We start from the raw sequence: 14,623 nt of genomic DNA, 5'->3' as shown, positions 1-14,623 counted from the left end.
TTTATAGCTCGTATCAAAATAACTCGAGAGGAGGAGCGAGGGGGGAGTGGTGACCGGAATTCCATTGGTGGCCACGGCTAACATCAGTGGCGAGTGATAATCTGAACCAATCCTAGGTACCCCTTCCGCACCATCACCAATCTTGCAGTGGTCCAGTTTGGTGAAGTACTACGGCCAAACAACCACCATGCGCAACAACCATGTGCAGAGGCCTTCATCCAGCAGTGGCATGACAAATATCTGTAAATACTGATTCATAATTAGTTTATTTTGGGTTAGATCGTGTCGGTATTATAACTTCAGGATTTACCCCAAATGAAACTAATTACGAATTAAATTTGTCATGAGGCCCTGCATATAAAATTAGCTGCAGATTATTATCATTCTTTAAATAAATTGGAGGAGCGGTGGCTTAAGTTCAATTCATAACCACGGCGAACATCAGTGGCGAATGAAATCTCAGCCAGCGCTAGGCCAACCCTTTACCAACCGCACTGACCAGAATAATAATGCATGGTCAACAAACTCCCCCATGACCAACACATCATGGAGAGGCTTCTATCCAGCAGTGAAGGGCTACAATTTAATTATTATTATTATTCACAGAAGCAGTTTAAAGTGTCAATCGAGACTTATTTTACCTCCTTAGAGCCTGCAGCATTAACTCAGGGGCTAAATGCTGACATTTGGACTTAAACGTAAAAAAGCGAATGAAAAAATAATAGATCATATGCCTTGGTTGTGTGCGTGCCTACCTCCCTGCTCTCTATACATGCGGTGTCATAAGGTTTTATCGCTCGCTCCTCGCATGTTTATTTATAGTTCAATTTAAATTCCATTTACAGCTCTTTCTGTAAACGAAGGCCAACCCAAACCGGCCCAGTACTGCCAAACAAAGAAGAATACACACGCCCCGACTCACCGAATTGTAAACGGAGTACGCCGCCAACACGTGGAAAAGTTCTTGCTGCCTGTAAAAGGAGGAGGGGAAAAATAATAATCAAAACCGAGAATGCGCGGCCGCTGATAATTGTTTTCACGAGCCCCAATGAAGCTCAGCGCATTGGCGCACCCCCCCCCCATACCTCCCCCCACTTGGTGGGAAAAACAAAAATTGCTGTGTGTGTTGGGGGGGGGGGCGAACGAATCTCTCTCTCTCTGGGCCTTACTTGACCCCGTAGCGCTCGCGGAACATGATGTGGTTGCGGAACGTCCGGTTGACGTCGAGGTCAATTTGCCGAAGGTCGGGAGAGCGCTCCCGTGCCTGCCTTCGCATCCTCTGCGAAAGATGCGAGCGCGAGTTAATGTTCACCAAGTGACGCACGCACGCATGTATCGTTGGACTTCTTTCGCGCCGTACGTAGTCAACTGGACTAAACTCAAAAAGCAGTTCGAACGAAATGCGTCTTCAATTTAGATTCGGTCGTGCTGCTGCTGCGTTGGCAGTGGTGTGCACAGCAGAAATAACAACGAGCAACTCGACACGTTCGTCAATGATGCCACCTTGAATGGGGAAAATAAATGTTTTTAAATCCTTTATATTAAGTTCACTTGCTTGCTTGCTTGCGTGCTTGCGTGTTTGCGTGCTTGCTTACGACCGTGCAAATCTTTCGGTCGTTTTTTAACCCACTTCCCATGATCCAATCGAGCTGACATTTTCCACACAGATTCGTTGTGCGTGACAATTAATTTTCGTGAAATTTTTTTTCTAAAATTTTACACTGTTTAAGGATTTTTTTATAAATATTTAATTACCAATTGCTTAATGCTGGCAGACAATCATCTGACCCATAGGTGGCAGCCATCTCAAGCCAGAGGACGAGAGGACTCTAGCCGCCACACATATAAAGGATTTAGAGTGAAAAACTTTGTTTTTACGGGTTAATTTTTATGTATGCCTCTCCCTGCATGTGCCATGTCCTTATTGAACAACATCGGCGGTCATGGCCTTCCATTTCGCCCTGTCCCTATTTGCCGAAGAAGTCTGCATTTCATACTCCTCTGAGTAACATCCAAATTGTTCAAATTGCTTCTGAACTCAATGTGGTGTCTTCCTCGCCTTCTTGTGCCTACAATTATCCCAGTCAAAACTTGATATTCAGTCTTTTGCTTTTGCATTACATATCCAATAAATCCTGCCTTTTAATATACACATTTTGGCTATCCGCGAATCGCATCTGGAACTCTACGAGGGAGAGAAAGAAATCGATGAGATAAAGTAATGAGATAAAAGATTGGTTTTCGTAGGCCAATATTATTACACGAGAAATTTGCTACGCATATATATTTCCATTTTAAGGAGATGTTATTGAAGAATGTGCTGAGTTTTCAGTTGAATTTATATCAGCATTGTCTCTCGGAAAAAGGTAATAAAGAGAGCTGCAAATCTGAGCTCAAAATAAATATACGAGCAAAGCCAAACTCGGGCGGACGGAAACCGGGCCAAACAAATGGAGATTTGTCTGTAGGAGGGCACACAACTGGCAAAACACTTCAGAGTATGTGTACCTACGAGCAGTCGTTGAAGGTGGACAGGGATCAAAACTTAATGAAATAACAGAGAGGACTAGAGCAAGCGGCAGTGCCTTTTGGAGAAGTGAACTTGAGAATCAAAAGCAAAATAACTAAGGTGCCAAAGAGAATAAACTTTCCCAGCTATGACGTGTGGATCTGACACACACCGATGCGTAGAGAGGTGCATGCTTGGAATTGCACGAAGAAACAGAAGGAGGAACACACGGGTCGGAGGACATATGCAAGTCAGAGACGTCGTACTGTTGACCGTTGAACAAATAATGTCGGCGTTGACGATTCACATCACTCAAGAGGATGATGGCCGATGGTTGACACGAACAATGTTGTGGCATCTTCTTGGTTCTTTCGGTAAAGTCACGTAGAAGGGAAATAATAAAATAATAAAAATAAAACATTATAAAATAATTCTCACGACGTTTCGGCCACAACACCTGAGGACAGCTGCTTGCGTTGTGGCCGAAACGTCGTGAGAATTATTTTATTATTATCAACATAAAAGAACATAAAAAAAAATTCTAAATGGGATAACATTTCGCAGGCGGGCGCAATTTTGCAGCTTCATTAATGAGAAAGGGAAAAAAAGGGTGCAAGCGATTTTCGCGAAGCACCGCTTTAGTTCCACGGCGGTAGAGACGTCGCTCTGCTATCATCCCCGCACATATGAACACAAACCGTCACCAGGCACGGTGCGCACGGGAAGGCGGCAATGTTTAAACCGATGGACGTTGGCAGGTGTGCAAAGTAATCACGACGAGGTTTCAGACAGGTGTCCTCGTGGCTCAGGGGTCGTAGAATTTGAGCAGACACCGCCGAGGCCCTGGATGTGAATGTGGGTAATACCCACGCGTCATTAAACCGGGTTCTCAAATGTAGTGAAGTTGATTGGACTCAACTATCTCGCCCGGTACATAGGGGGTCGTGAGTTCGATCCCGACCCTGACGCCTGCTGTATATTTGGAGTTTGCGTGGATTTTTTTCCGGGTACTCCGGTTTTTCCCACCACATTTAGAAACGCGTGTTCTGAGTATTTGGCTGCTATAAATTTCCACGCGATAAGCCACTTGGGTGAGCTTTCATTCGTGGCCAGGTCGCATCTAAAAAAAAAAACTTTATTGCTCAAGTAGGCCTTACCTAGTTGAATAAAAAAAAAGAATTCGTTTAAATAGTAAATAGTTTTATCTGTAGTTGAGCCAAGTGGAAGGTCTGAGTATTACAAAATATTTGGTTGACCGTTGTCAACGAAACGACATCTCTCATTGTGGGGCGCGTGTGGGAAAGTACGCCCCATAGCGTGTGGATCAAGAGTCGCTCCAAGAGATCTTGGGGAAAACGTTGCTTTGAAAAATCTGCTTCCACGTGCCGCTCTCTGGCAAGCAGGGTTGCTCTCCTACGAGGGTAGGGGGTATTCCGAATGCACATTTTGTGTTATAACATGATGAAAGTGTGAAGATTTTTATTTGTAAACTTAAACATCGACGCTGCCGTATGAAAATCTTGTTTTGGTTCAGCAAAGGTGTGAATCTCCAACTGCTTGCAAACGCGAGTAAGAGGGAGTTCTCTCGAGACAGCCCCTCTAGAGAGTATTTTGCCTACTCTTCCACGCTGGCCTCATCATCTTGGACGAGTTTGGAGTACCCACTCTTTACCCCACCGCACACGACCTACCGATCGGCGAACGGGAGCGCACCCATTTGTACCGCAGGGCGGGCAGCGGCAGGGAGGATTTAAGGAACGTTCCTCATTGCTTCGACTGCTGTAGCGGTAGATCCAACCGGTGTGAACTCTGGATGGCAAGTCGAGTGTTCATGCAAAGTATCCCACCACCGCAAGGACGTACCGTAATCATAAAGAAAACATATAGTTGTGAATCAAATTGTGACTAAAATTCTTGACAGTTTATCAAATCACAGGGATGCATCCATCCCCTGGTGTTCAGTGAGCTTAAAATACCGATCTGGATGTGGGCCTTTGAAGATGGAACATTTTGTTCCTTCGCTCGCTCTGTTGATGATGGAAAAAAAGCAAACGCTGACCTCCGGAATACTAGTCTAGCGTGTTGACAATCACACCAGGGCAACATCCCTTTGTTTTGCCAATCAAAACTTAGAACGCGACACAAATTCACCGTGGCGGCGTGGCAGCTTCTCGGCCGGACACGCCCTGCGCCACCACCGCCGCCACCGCCGCCACCGCCGCCACAGAAAGAAAATGTATGAACGGCACGGGGTTTGTGGCCGGCGCTGGGAGGAGCAGCGAACCTCGTAGACGCCTTTGTTGTCGGAGTGAGCACGTGCCACCTCGAGCAGCAGCAACCACAACTTTCCTCTGAGCTGCAGCGGAACACCCTTGTACACCCTCCGGGACAGCTGTCGGAACACCAGACGACGATTACTCCGCCGCTCGGACGAAACTGTTTTTCTACCGCTGATTGTTATTTTTTTGTTATTTTTACTTTTTACATTTATGTGGCATTTCACGCACTACGCTATGAACCTGGCGAACGGGGCTTCGATTCCCGGCCAAGGCTAACACTGCGCAAAGCACCGACGTTCAATTTTAAATGCTTTTCACCGCATCAGCTTTTTTCTGTATTTCACTAACCCACATTGATCAGCCTTGTGATGCATGGTCTCATTACCCCGATAGGCGACAAAGCTTGCGGAGGACTTCATCCAGCAGTGGATAGGAAAAGGGCTGTGAATGGCTATTAATTAACGGGGCATTTGGATACTCTACACTGGAATACTTTATAATTTAGATTACTTCAGTGCCTTGGAATCCTGGAGATGCACAACTTACGCTGGACAGTTTATGTTCTATTCATCAATTGCTCGTCTTGATCGACTAAAACAGGGAAGTAAAAAGTGGCTGCATAGACATACACATTCGGCTGGGTGCAGCAACACAGCTGCATCCCATTCTACTTGTCAATCCGCTGCTGGATGAGGGCCTCCTAATGCAGTGTGGGTTGTGGGGATTATGTTGACTATACTTCATCACACTGGACAGCGTGGGTTGGTTGAAAGCCGAGTACACTACAGCAAAGCATTTTGCTCTAATGCTCTCCGCTGCTCACAACGTAGGCCCACAGCCCATAATGCTTGCTATGCATGCAGTCATGCGGTCGCCCATTGAAAAGCGCCTCTATGCAGGCACAAGTCTGCTTTAGCTTCCAAAATCTGATGAGATTGGGTGCATTCCAGGCGACCTGGTCATCTGCTCGACAATGGAACAGCCAATTGTGTATTATTGTTGTGTATTATTGTCATGGGTGTCCCATTGTCTCCGTGCTCCGTGAACACAATGAGCCAGTCTGTGGATGACACCAAAGAATGATTGCCACCCGGGCAGTGATGACACTCAATTGATATTTCAAAAGAGTGAAAAAATAATATTACACGCGTGCGTCCATTGTAATTTGTATTACGATTTGTACGCAAAAAGCATTTACATTATTACGGAACCAATTTATCACCCTCCATTTATATCACTGCCAAATATTTAAATTCTGCCATACACCATTCCCCAATCCCCACCTGCTTTGGTAGGAATACGTTATATTCTTGCAAATAATTATACAGCAATAAAATGCGTTTCCCGTAAAAAAAAGTAATTAGAATTGTATACGAACACAAACACGACACGAGAAACCGCTTTTCCGCAATTTGCAGCTGTGACGGTGCAGCACCGCGCGCGTTCATAAATAACGCTGGTCAAAAAAAATAAAAAATTCTGGCCTGGACTTTTGCAGCTGTTTTAGACTAATTTCAGGGTGCTGATTCCAAATCTGATCTCAGATTTGCTCTATCACATCTCATTTTATGCTATCGGCATACCCCATTTTCATTGATTTTACCCGAAATTAACTCTGTTACTTGTGATTGCAAGTTGTTGCGAGTTAGTGACTGCTTTAGTGTTAAAATATGGTGCTGTATTTTTAGGATAGTGTGTTTATAACAACATTTTATGTAGATATCCACATTTATTTAATATTTTCCTTCCGCAGTTTTTATTGAAAATGCAATATTTGAAATCTCAAAAACCTGATGTGATAGACAAAAACTGATGCCAGATTTGGAATCAGCACCCCAAAATTACCTTACGACCGTTGGAATACCTTATGCCAGAAAAAGTGTGTTGACCAGTGTAATAAGCGTGCGGTCACGGCGGCGGCAAGCCAGCGAGCGTGGAAGCCAGAGGGGAAACGCAGTGGCGAGCGACGGAACAGCGAGCGGGGGCGGGCGGTGGAGACAATGAGAGGAAGAGAGAGAGGCTGGACGCAGACGCCTGTTTTTTTTTTTGGGGGGGGGGAGGGAAGTGTCCACGGTGCTGTGGGGAAACAAAACGCCACCCGCAGGGGACTCTGCCACGACCTTGTCGCTGTTCCGGTACTTGTCCCAGGTCTTGAGCATTTTCAGCCACTTGTCTGTCCGCTCGATCTCCAACAGCTTTTGCTGCACCAATAAACGAGGCAGCGCGAGGCGTTTAGCACGGTGGGGCGGTGGGGGGGGGGGGGAACGCAACGATCGGTTAGAAATCGGTTCTTGCGTTCGACACGTCCCCCCAAAAAAATCTGTACGCGAGATTCGTTTTGTTTACAATCCGTGTGTACAAACATCGAGGTGGAAGTGCAACACTGCAATTGCGAGCTCACGCCACTGCTGGCCAAACACTAAACTATTATTAAACATTTTGATTTAAAGCTTTCGTGACTGCAGGGATTCATATGCTTGGTTCTTTCGGTAAAGTCGCGTAGAAGGGAAACAATAAAATAAGAAAAATATTTATTTTTCGTTATTATTTTATTGTTTCTCTTCTACGTGACTTTACCGAAAGAACAAAGAATATGCTATTAACCAGTTTTTTTTTTATTTTACCAGGTAAGGCCCACTGGGCTATATAGCTCTTTTCACAAGTGACCAAGCCACAAATTATAGCCTCGTGAAGTGGCTTATCACGTGCAAATTTATAGCAGCCAAAAACTCTTAAACGCATGTTTCTAAATGTGGAGGGAAAAAGTGGAGGACCCAGAGCAACATGCACACGACCGCGGGGAGAGAGACACACAAACACACTCCAAATATACAGCAGGTATCGTCAGGGTCGGGATCCACACTGACCAGGCACCTTTCGCAAGAGGTGAGGGGTTACCCACACTCTTTGCCCCACGTGCCCATTTATACTGCCGGGTGGATAAAGGCGGGGAGAGCAAGACTTGTGGTACCATTGTTTCAACTGTCGTGCCGGAAAACAAACCGGCGACCTCCAGATTGCATGTACAATGTGATAACAATCCATGGATGTTCATGCGAGTACAGTATTTCACTGCCACAAGGACATTCTTATAATTCGACAATATATAATTTGTGAGTCGACCCATGACTGAGATCAAATCACAGAGATGCACCCATGATGGCCAGTGAGCTTAAAATCCAGATCTCGATGGGCTCCTTTAACTCAAAAAAAAATTAGGTGCTTGTCATTCTTTCCCTTTGTTGAGACGAAATGTCTTTCGGTCATCATTTTGAGGGCAGCTTCCTGTGTGCTACTATTAAACAATTTGCGCGGTATGTATCATTCTATTCCACATTGATAGGTGACAATCGGCAGGTTAACAAGTGTGACCAGTGTGAAACCCACAGGCTGAGCTTTGACAACGGCTGCATAAATGTGCGCAGGGCTCAGCCAAGGAGCTTGACCTGCGAGTGCGAACATCCTGTATAAATATGCTTTACAACTTCACTCGTGGCCATTTAAAGCAGGATAGTGTTGACCAAAGCCAATTCCACTCTGGAGCCAGTGTCAACGAGATGACTAGAGGGGAAAAAAAACTAGCGCACGTTGAAAACAACTTTCGCCGAGGTTAACACCTGCCGGCCAAAGTGCGGCTGCATCTCATCGATTCATCACTTGCCTTCTCCTCCAGCGCATCTGGAACTGGTAGGTCTTCGTTGCTGCAAAAGAAACCAAGGCGAACGTGTTAACACTGCCTGGCTTGCCGGGCTGTGCAGGCTGCCACAATGTTCAGAGAAGCAGGGCTCAAGAGGGATCGTTTATGCACCTGATCGTCACGCACCTTTACATCATCCGCACCTAGTTTACACAACAAAGGCCCATTCCTAACAGCGTGTTTCAGCCGCATCGAACCTCACAAAAATAATATCCAGGGCCTACCTTGGCTCCTCCCACCCTCAACCAGTATATATGCAAATACTGTGTTCTTGGAATTTCTCTCACTTGATACAGCTATCGTGCTGTGACGGTTCCACCTGAAGACGGAAGCTTGTGTTGCCTCCGAAACGTCGTGATTTTTATTTTATTTTACTTTTATTAATTGTAATTTTTTTTTACCTACGTGACTTTACCGAAAAAACCTAAGAATATGAATCCTTGCAGTCACGAAAGCTTCAAATCTAGAATCGTTTATGGAGTTTGTGGATAAATCCCTCCCGTACGAAGGAGGTCGCTCTTCCTCCACGACTTCTCAAATGCTCCAGAAGCAGAGCCGATCAGAAGACGACTTCTGTTCTATGAGGCTCTATCTGCTGCATCTCCCTCCCACCCGGCTATCCGTGCTGTTGACTTTTGAAGTTTCAGCCTCATTAAGATATTTTTCCTCTCCCTTTCTATGATTGTCTCATCACTCAAATAATAAAAAAATAAGTATGCATGATCTTTTTGTCCCCGTACAGCTCACGGTTTGTTTTAGACGGAATCCGAAATGTTGTACAGTATGTATGTTGCACTTCTTTCGCACCGCACGTAGCCACCCCTGCTAATCGGAGGTGCAAAGTTCAAGTACTGTATTGCAACGCGTAGCCTTTCGCAACCAATATTATCCATAAGAGGGTTTTTTTGTGGGTTAGATCACGTAAATATAAATGTGTCGTTTTAAAAATCGAATTATAAATGTTGCGGGTTTACTCTCCAACACACCGGTGTTCAGAACTAGTAACTAATTGGCACGCTTTGTTCACGTGACAAATCTTCCTAATTGGCTGAGCCGGGTGGTGCCGGCTTTAATGACACATTTATATTTACGCGATCTAACCCACAAACCAAACCCCTCTATTATGCTGTATTGCAATTTAAATGAACAAGCTGCACGAGTGAAATCCATGTCTTACACGTCAATCGGTCACATTGCACTGCTGCTGCTGCCACGGCGTGCTCGCAGAATCGTGCGGCGCAGGTGCCCACGCGAATGAGCGGCACCTCGGTTACGTCTTCAATGCGACCGCCAAGTGCACTTGCATTGGTGCCATGAACACGCGTTTATATATATATATACACGGGTACTCTGTATACATGGACTCATTCATACTACGCAGCAGTATGAATGAGTCCACCACAGTCATATTCTTGGTTCTTTCGGTAAAGTCACGTAGAAGGGAAATAATAAAATAATAAAAATATAAAAAATTAAATTCTCACGACGTTTCGACTTTACCGAAAGAACCAAGGATAGGAATCCCTGCAGTCACGAAAGCTTTAAATCGAAATTTACACCACAGTCAGTCGATCGGCAGGTCGCGTGTGTTCGTGGGGACGATAAAGTGTGGGTACTCGCGCCTCTCTCAAGGCGTGTGCCCAGCGTGGAAGAGTGAGGCCCCTCTGGAGAACAGGCTGGCCGGCGGACCTGTGTCTCCGGAGATGCACGCAGCTCTTCAAGAACAGCTTCGCGACGTTATTTCATTCAGGAAAGGCCGTCTCGTATATATTCACGCGCATTGCGGCTCTTGAAATATAGATTTCTGTTTTCTTTCACCGAATTATTCAGAAAAAAAGTGTCTCTTCTTCTCGTTTATTGGTTGCCGGCCCCTGCTCTAGGATCTGTGGAACTATCCTCGAGTTGGGCGGCACCTTCCTCCGCCAGCGGTTGGCGTGAACGAGATTCTCCCCTGTGGGGGCAGGGGGTCGCACCTTCCAGCGAACTCGAGGATGGAGCGTGTTGTGTGTGCGCAATGCACGAAACAAGATTTTCTGTTTTGCACCGAGCTACAAAAGAGGGATGCGGGGGGGACGAGCCAGAGATCGCAACCGGGTACCCGATACCCGTACCCTACCCGATACCCGGCTACCCATACGGGTAGCCGTTTGCGACCCTGGTGCGGCCGGGTACGGGTAGGCCGTGAGTCACTGGTGAGTAACCGTTTGTCACTCATTTCGGGTAGGATACAGGTAGGGAACGGGTACCCGTACCTGGCCGGGTACGGGTACGGGTACCCATTTGCGACCCTGGTGCAGCCGGGTACGGGTACGGGTAAGGTATCAAAACCCGTTTGCGACCTCTGGGACGAGCGCGGGAGCGCAATGTCCACTTGCGGTTCCACCCCACATCGGACGCGATCCACTGGGGCGCCGTTTCGAGCGGCAGCGCAAATCGCGAGGCGGCGAACGTTGCAGCGCAGCCGGGAGGGGGGTCGCCTATAAAATCTTACAGAGTCGTTGTTTAAGCAATGGGGTTCACATGCTGACGCGCGTGCGGACGTCGCTATTTTGAAAGCGCTGCCATGCATAATTTATCGTGTTGCCGGCCCGCTCAACGTAATAGTGTACGCGTGCTCCGTGCTCGGATTGCAGAAGAATGCGATCTATCCCTGGCAGGTTCTTTAGGCAACTGAATTATGCCCCGCAGTGGTAACCCGAACCCCGCCAGGATTTACCACACGCCAACAGGAAATTATAACCAATTTCCTGCATCTTAATCGCCGAGACCGTGGCAATACCAGCCTAATGACTTTAGTATATTTTTTTGGTGGACCAGGTGGCTTGGCGGTTAGAGCACGTGGCTTACGGCCGAAAGGTTTCCGCGTTAAAATCCTGGTTTGAGGTTGACTCGGCCCATCATCCCTCCAAGGTGGATACAATTGGTACTACTCTGTGGTGGAAGTCAACAGCGGTTGTCTTGTACACTGGCTCAGGGCCGTCAACGGGGAGTTGAGCACTGCCTCACTGCTCATTTGAGCAGGAAATCATGTTGACTATTTTTGTTTGTACGTGCACAGTGCTATTTGGGTTTGTCTCTGGCATCTAGTCTGTTTCTGGCAGGGCCAAACATGATATTGTGCTTGGGTAGCCAGGCTATGGCAGCTTGCGATGCCCTCAGACTATATGTGTGGTGTTCCTTCCAAAGTAATTTCTTTCCTATGATTGCTTTAATATTCCCATTCTGTGTGCCTTTGGCTTCCCTGAAAATTATGGCTATTAAAATGTTCATGGGTTTTTTTTCGTACGATTTAAACTGTTCAGTAAAAGTGCTCCCCATTCCTTTGCATGATCACGTTGGGTAAACAAGCGCACGTTGATTTAATTGCCATAGATTCAGGAAGGCTTTTGTGATCCCCTATCAGAAACTCATTTGTCTTGCTCAGCTGGTTATGTGCGTTAGAAAAACATTGTAATCACATGTTTTATGTGAATCTCTTAATTATATAACAATAATTAAATTGACATCCCTTTGTCGATCCACTGCTGAGTCGCCTTCAAAAATGTATTTTTCCTGAAATACAATTTGTTGCATTGATTACCATTGTCTGGGCAGCTATTGTTTTCGTTGTTAATTAATATTTGATTTGTAATTTGATATTCTACTGCCGTGCCCTTCCTCAGGAAAACGAGTCATTCGTCGAAGTGCATTTCTAAATGTTTCATTGTAGTGTACGTGTATAAATATCCCGTTCAAAAACAAATCCATGTGCACACTGTCTCTTTACAATTAACTATGTACGAGTCGGCATATTTACTAAATGCGTAGCATCCAGATACCGCAAATTCGCCTTTGCATATGCTTGATTAGCGAACTTGAGCATGGTTTTATCTCTCGCGAGTAAATGAGCAATGCGACCCTTTAATCTGGGTCACACATGTCCCACATTCATTCAAACAGTCGACAAAGTGTTCTCCAAGGAGTGGCTTTCTCGACGGTCATATTGCTCAACACACTTTTAAGTATTGCCACTGTATCCGTAAGAATGACACGATTCCTTTCCCAACTCCAAAAATAGGCATTTCCGAAATGCTTCACGAGGCGAGATATTAACGGATGAGAGCAATTTTTGGCTGACACTGAGGTCACCGGACTGAAGTGCATACCAATTCTGATAACCAGGCCAGGATTATGGTCACCCTTGGGCTCCGGGCCAGGACCTTATCTTGGTTTCCCACGCCTATGTTCACATTCCGATATCATCCCCTGCCTCTGCTTTTATGGGGCCTCACGAGCAACATCACCGATTTGGTTGCTGGTTCATTGAAAAGTTGAGTTCACTTAGGCCTCAGGTCAGCCCCGACTTCATCTTGGCCAACAATGGGGGAGCCCTGAAGCCTCGGAGCGCAAAGGTTCGTGGTCATTCACAGTCTGCTTCACAGCGGACAGTTCAGATCCTGTGACATCATTCGAGAAAGAGTAGGCCACGTGTGCTAGCATCACAGTCCACAAATTGTGCCATATTTGCAGATTACTTGGAAATTGGCCAACTGGGTAATGCCGTACATGGCGAAAGCGCAAATTGCTGTGAAACTACTGCTGACCATAATTGTTTGTGAAACGTAGTGCCCCTGCACAAGTCTTGCGCTAAAACAATGCCACGAATATTCGGAAGCGACTGGAGCTATGCACATTTAAATCTAGATTGAAAATACATATCTTTAGAACTACGTTTTGTGTTTAGTTTGTTGTCCTTCCCCAGCACTTGCGATTAGTGCAGTTGTCTCTGTATGGCGCGAAAGAAGTTCAACATACATACACATACCTGTAACCCCATATGGTTTACCCGTATTCTTGTCCAGGGAAATTGAGTAAAACATTTTTTTGCCTATTTGTTTGTGTTTCTCCCTTGTGATGGGACTTTATAGGATAGATGTTGATATTTATAAGGGCACGGGGTGACCAATGAGGTCTGAATTGGTCTATAATAAGGTAGGCACTGATAAGGGGTTGACAGGTATGCATACATAGGAATATCAAAGATGCCCATCAGTTAAATGCAAATTGAAGCCAGGCTGTTGCTCTGGGATTGCTAAAAACCCTGACAAGCCCCAATAATGCATACCCAGAGTGAGAATAACCTGGACCAGCTTACTCGCCTAACCTAAGAAAGGAAAGTTAAAGAGTAACCATTGTCTCAACGACCTCTACAGCAGTAAATTTGACACTGCGGTTAGTGGTGTGCCCATGAACGTGGCCAACGAGGGTGTAACGCACACGTGGCTACAAGACAAAAACAATATGGAGTGGAGCGCGTACAGTGGGCCCACGTACGAACCAGATCAGCGTGTTCATTGAGCTTGTGATGACGGTATTCATACACGTGGTGTTTACAGTGGCCCGCCACAGAGGGGCTCCTGGGCATGGTGGTGGCTGGGAACAGATCTGTCTGTTTGTGGATCACTCACGGCTTAAGGCCTTCCTGGTGTGGTGGCGACTTAGGCGAACAGGATTTTATATTCAGAACATGTTTTGGGATTTATTTTTTTAAATACCAACATTTCATGCGTAAGTTTCTCGGCAATGTAAGTACAGGTATGTGTTATGGTCAGGCTTATAAGTTGATCTCCATTCAATTAGTTTAAATCCTTCACTATCATTGAAGATACAACTCAATTCGAGATTCAATAGAATACTGGTAGGATGGTACTACGTAACTCTGCATGGCACAGAGTGGAGTACTAAACAGGTACAAACACTCAGTAATTGGCTGTAAACATCTTATTATATAGAGGACTGCAGAGCATGGGCAACTAATTGTTGGTAGTTCCTGCTTACCGCCTTCTTGACTGTGGTTACTCAGGGTTAGTGAGACGCAATTTGGATGAACGACGCAACATATAACATAAAAAAACTACATTTAGTTTCCAGATGAAAGCTTATGCCTGCAGATTCAAAAACTTTCAGTGAGACTACAATTACCCATGCTCCCAATTACCTGCTCTCAGAATCAATCAGCATAAAATCGTAATGTTCACACATCGATTCCATTGTCCGTGCTCATCTATGAATTATGAGCGGTAACCCAGATATCTTGACTTATTGTATTATAGCCCACGGGTAGCTGTGTGGATATGAGAGTAATTCTCGCGATTAATT

At 45.7% G+C, this 14,623-nt stretch overlaps 1 protein-coding gene across 4 annotated transcripts in view; it reads right to left on the bottom strand.

Moving 5' to 3' along the window:
* Positions 1 to 14,623, bottom strand: part of LOC133350253 (USP6 N-terminal-like protein) — a 62,351-nt gene that overhangs the window by 13,490 nt on the left and 34,238 nt on the right. For all 4 annotated transcript variants that reach the window (XM_061564418.1, XM_061564417.1, XM_061564414.1 and 1 more), the window contains 5 exons: positions 8,450 to 8,489; positions 6,909 to 6,989; positions 4,794 to 4,901; positions 1,170 to 1,279; positions 923 to 971 (listed from right to left, as the gene is read on the bottom strand). In XM_061564418.1, the coding sequence (XP_061420402.1) occupies positions 923 to 971; positions 1,170 to 1,279; positions 4,794 to 4,901; positions 6,909 to 6,989; positions 8,450 to 8,489 (388 nt within the window). The remainder of the gene's footprint in view (positions 1 to 922; positions 972 to 1,169; positions 1,280 to 4,793; positions 4,902 to 6,908; positions 6,990 to 8,449; positions 8,490 to 14,623) is intronic.

This window comes from Lethenteron reissneri, chromosome 33 (assembly GCF_015708825.2).
Source record: "Lethenteron reissneri isolate LAM-NWPU_2019-01 chromosome 33, ASM1570882v1, whole genome shotgun sequence".
Lineage (NCBI taxonomy): Eukaryota > Metazoa > Chordata > Hyperoartia > Petromyzontiformes > Petromyzontidae > Lethenteron > Lethenteron reissneri.
Note: the sequence above shows the minus strand (reverse complement) of the source record. Positions and strands in the feature narration are given on the sequence as shown.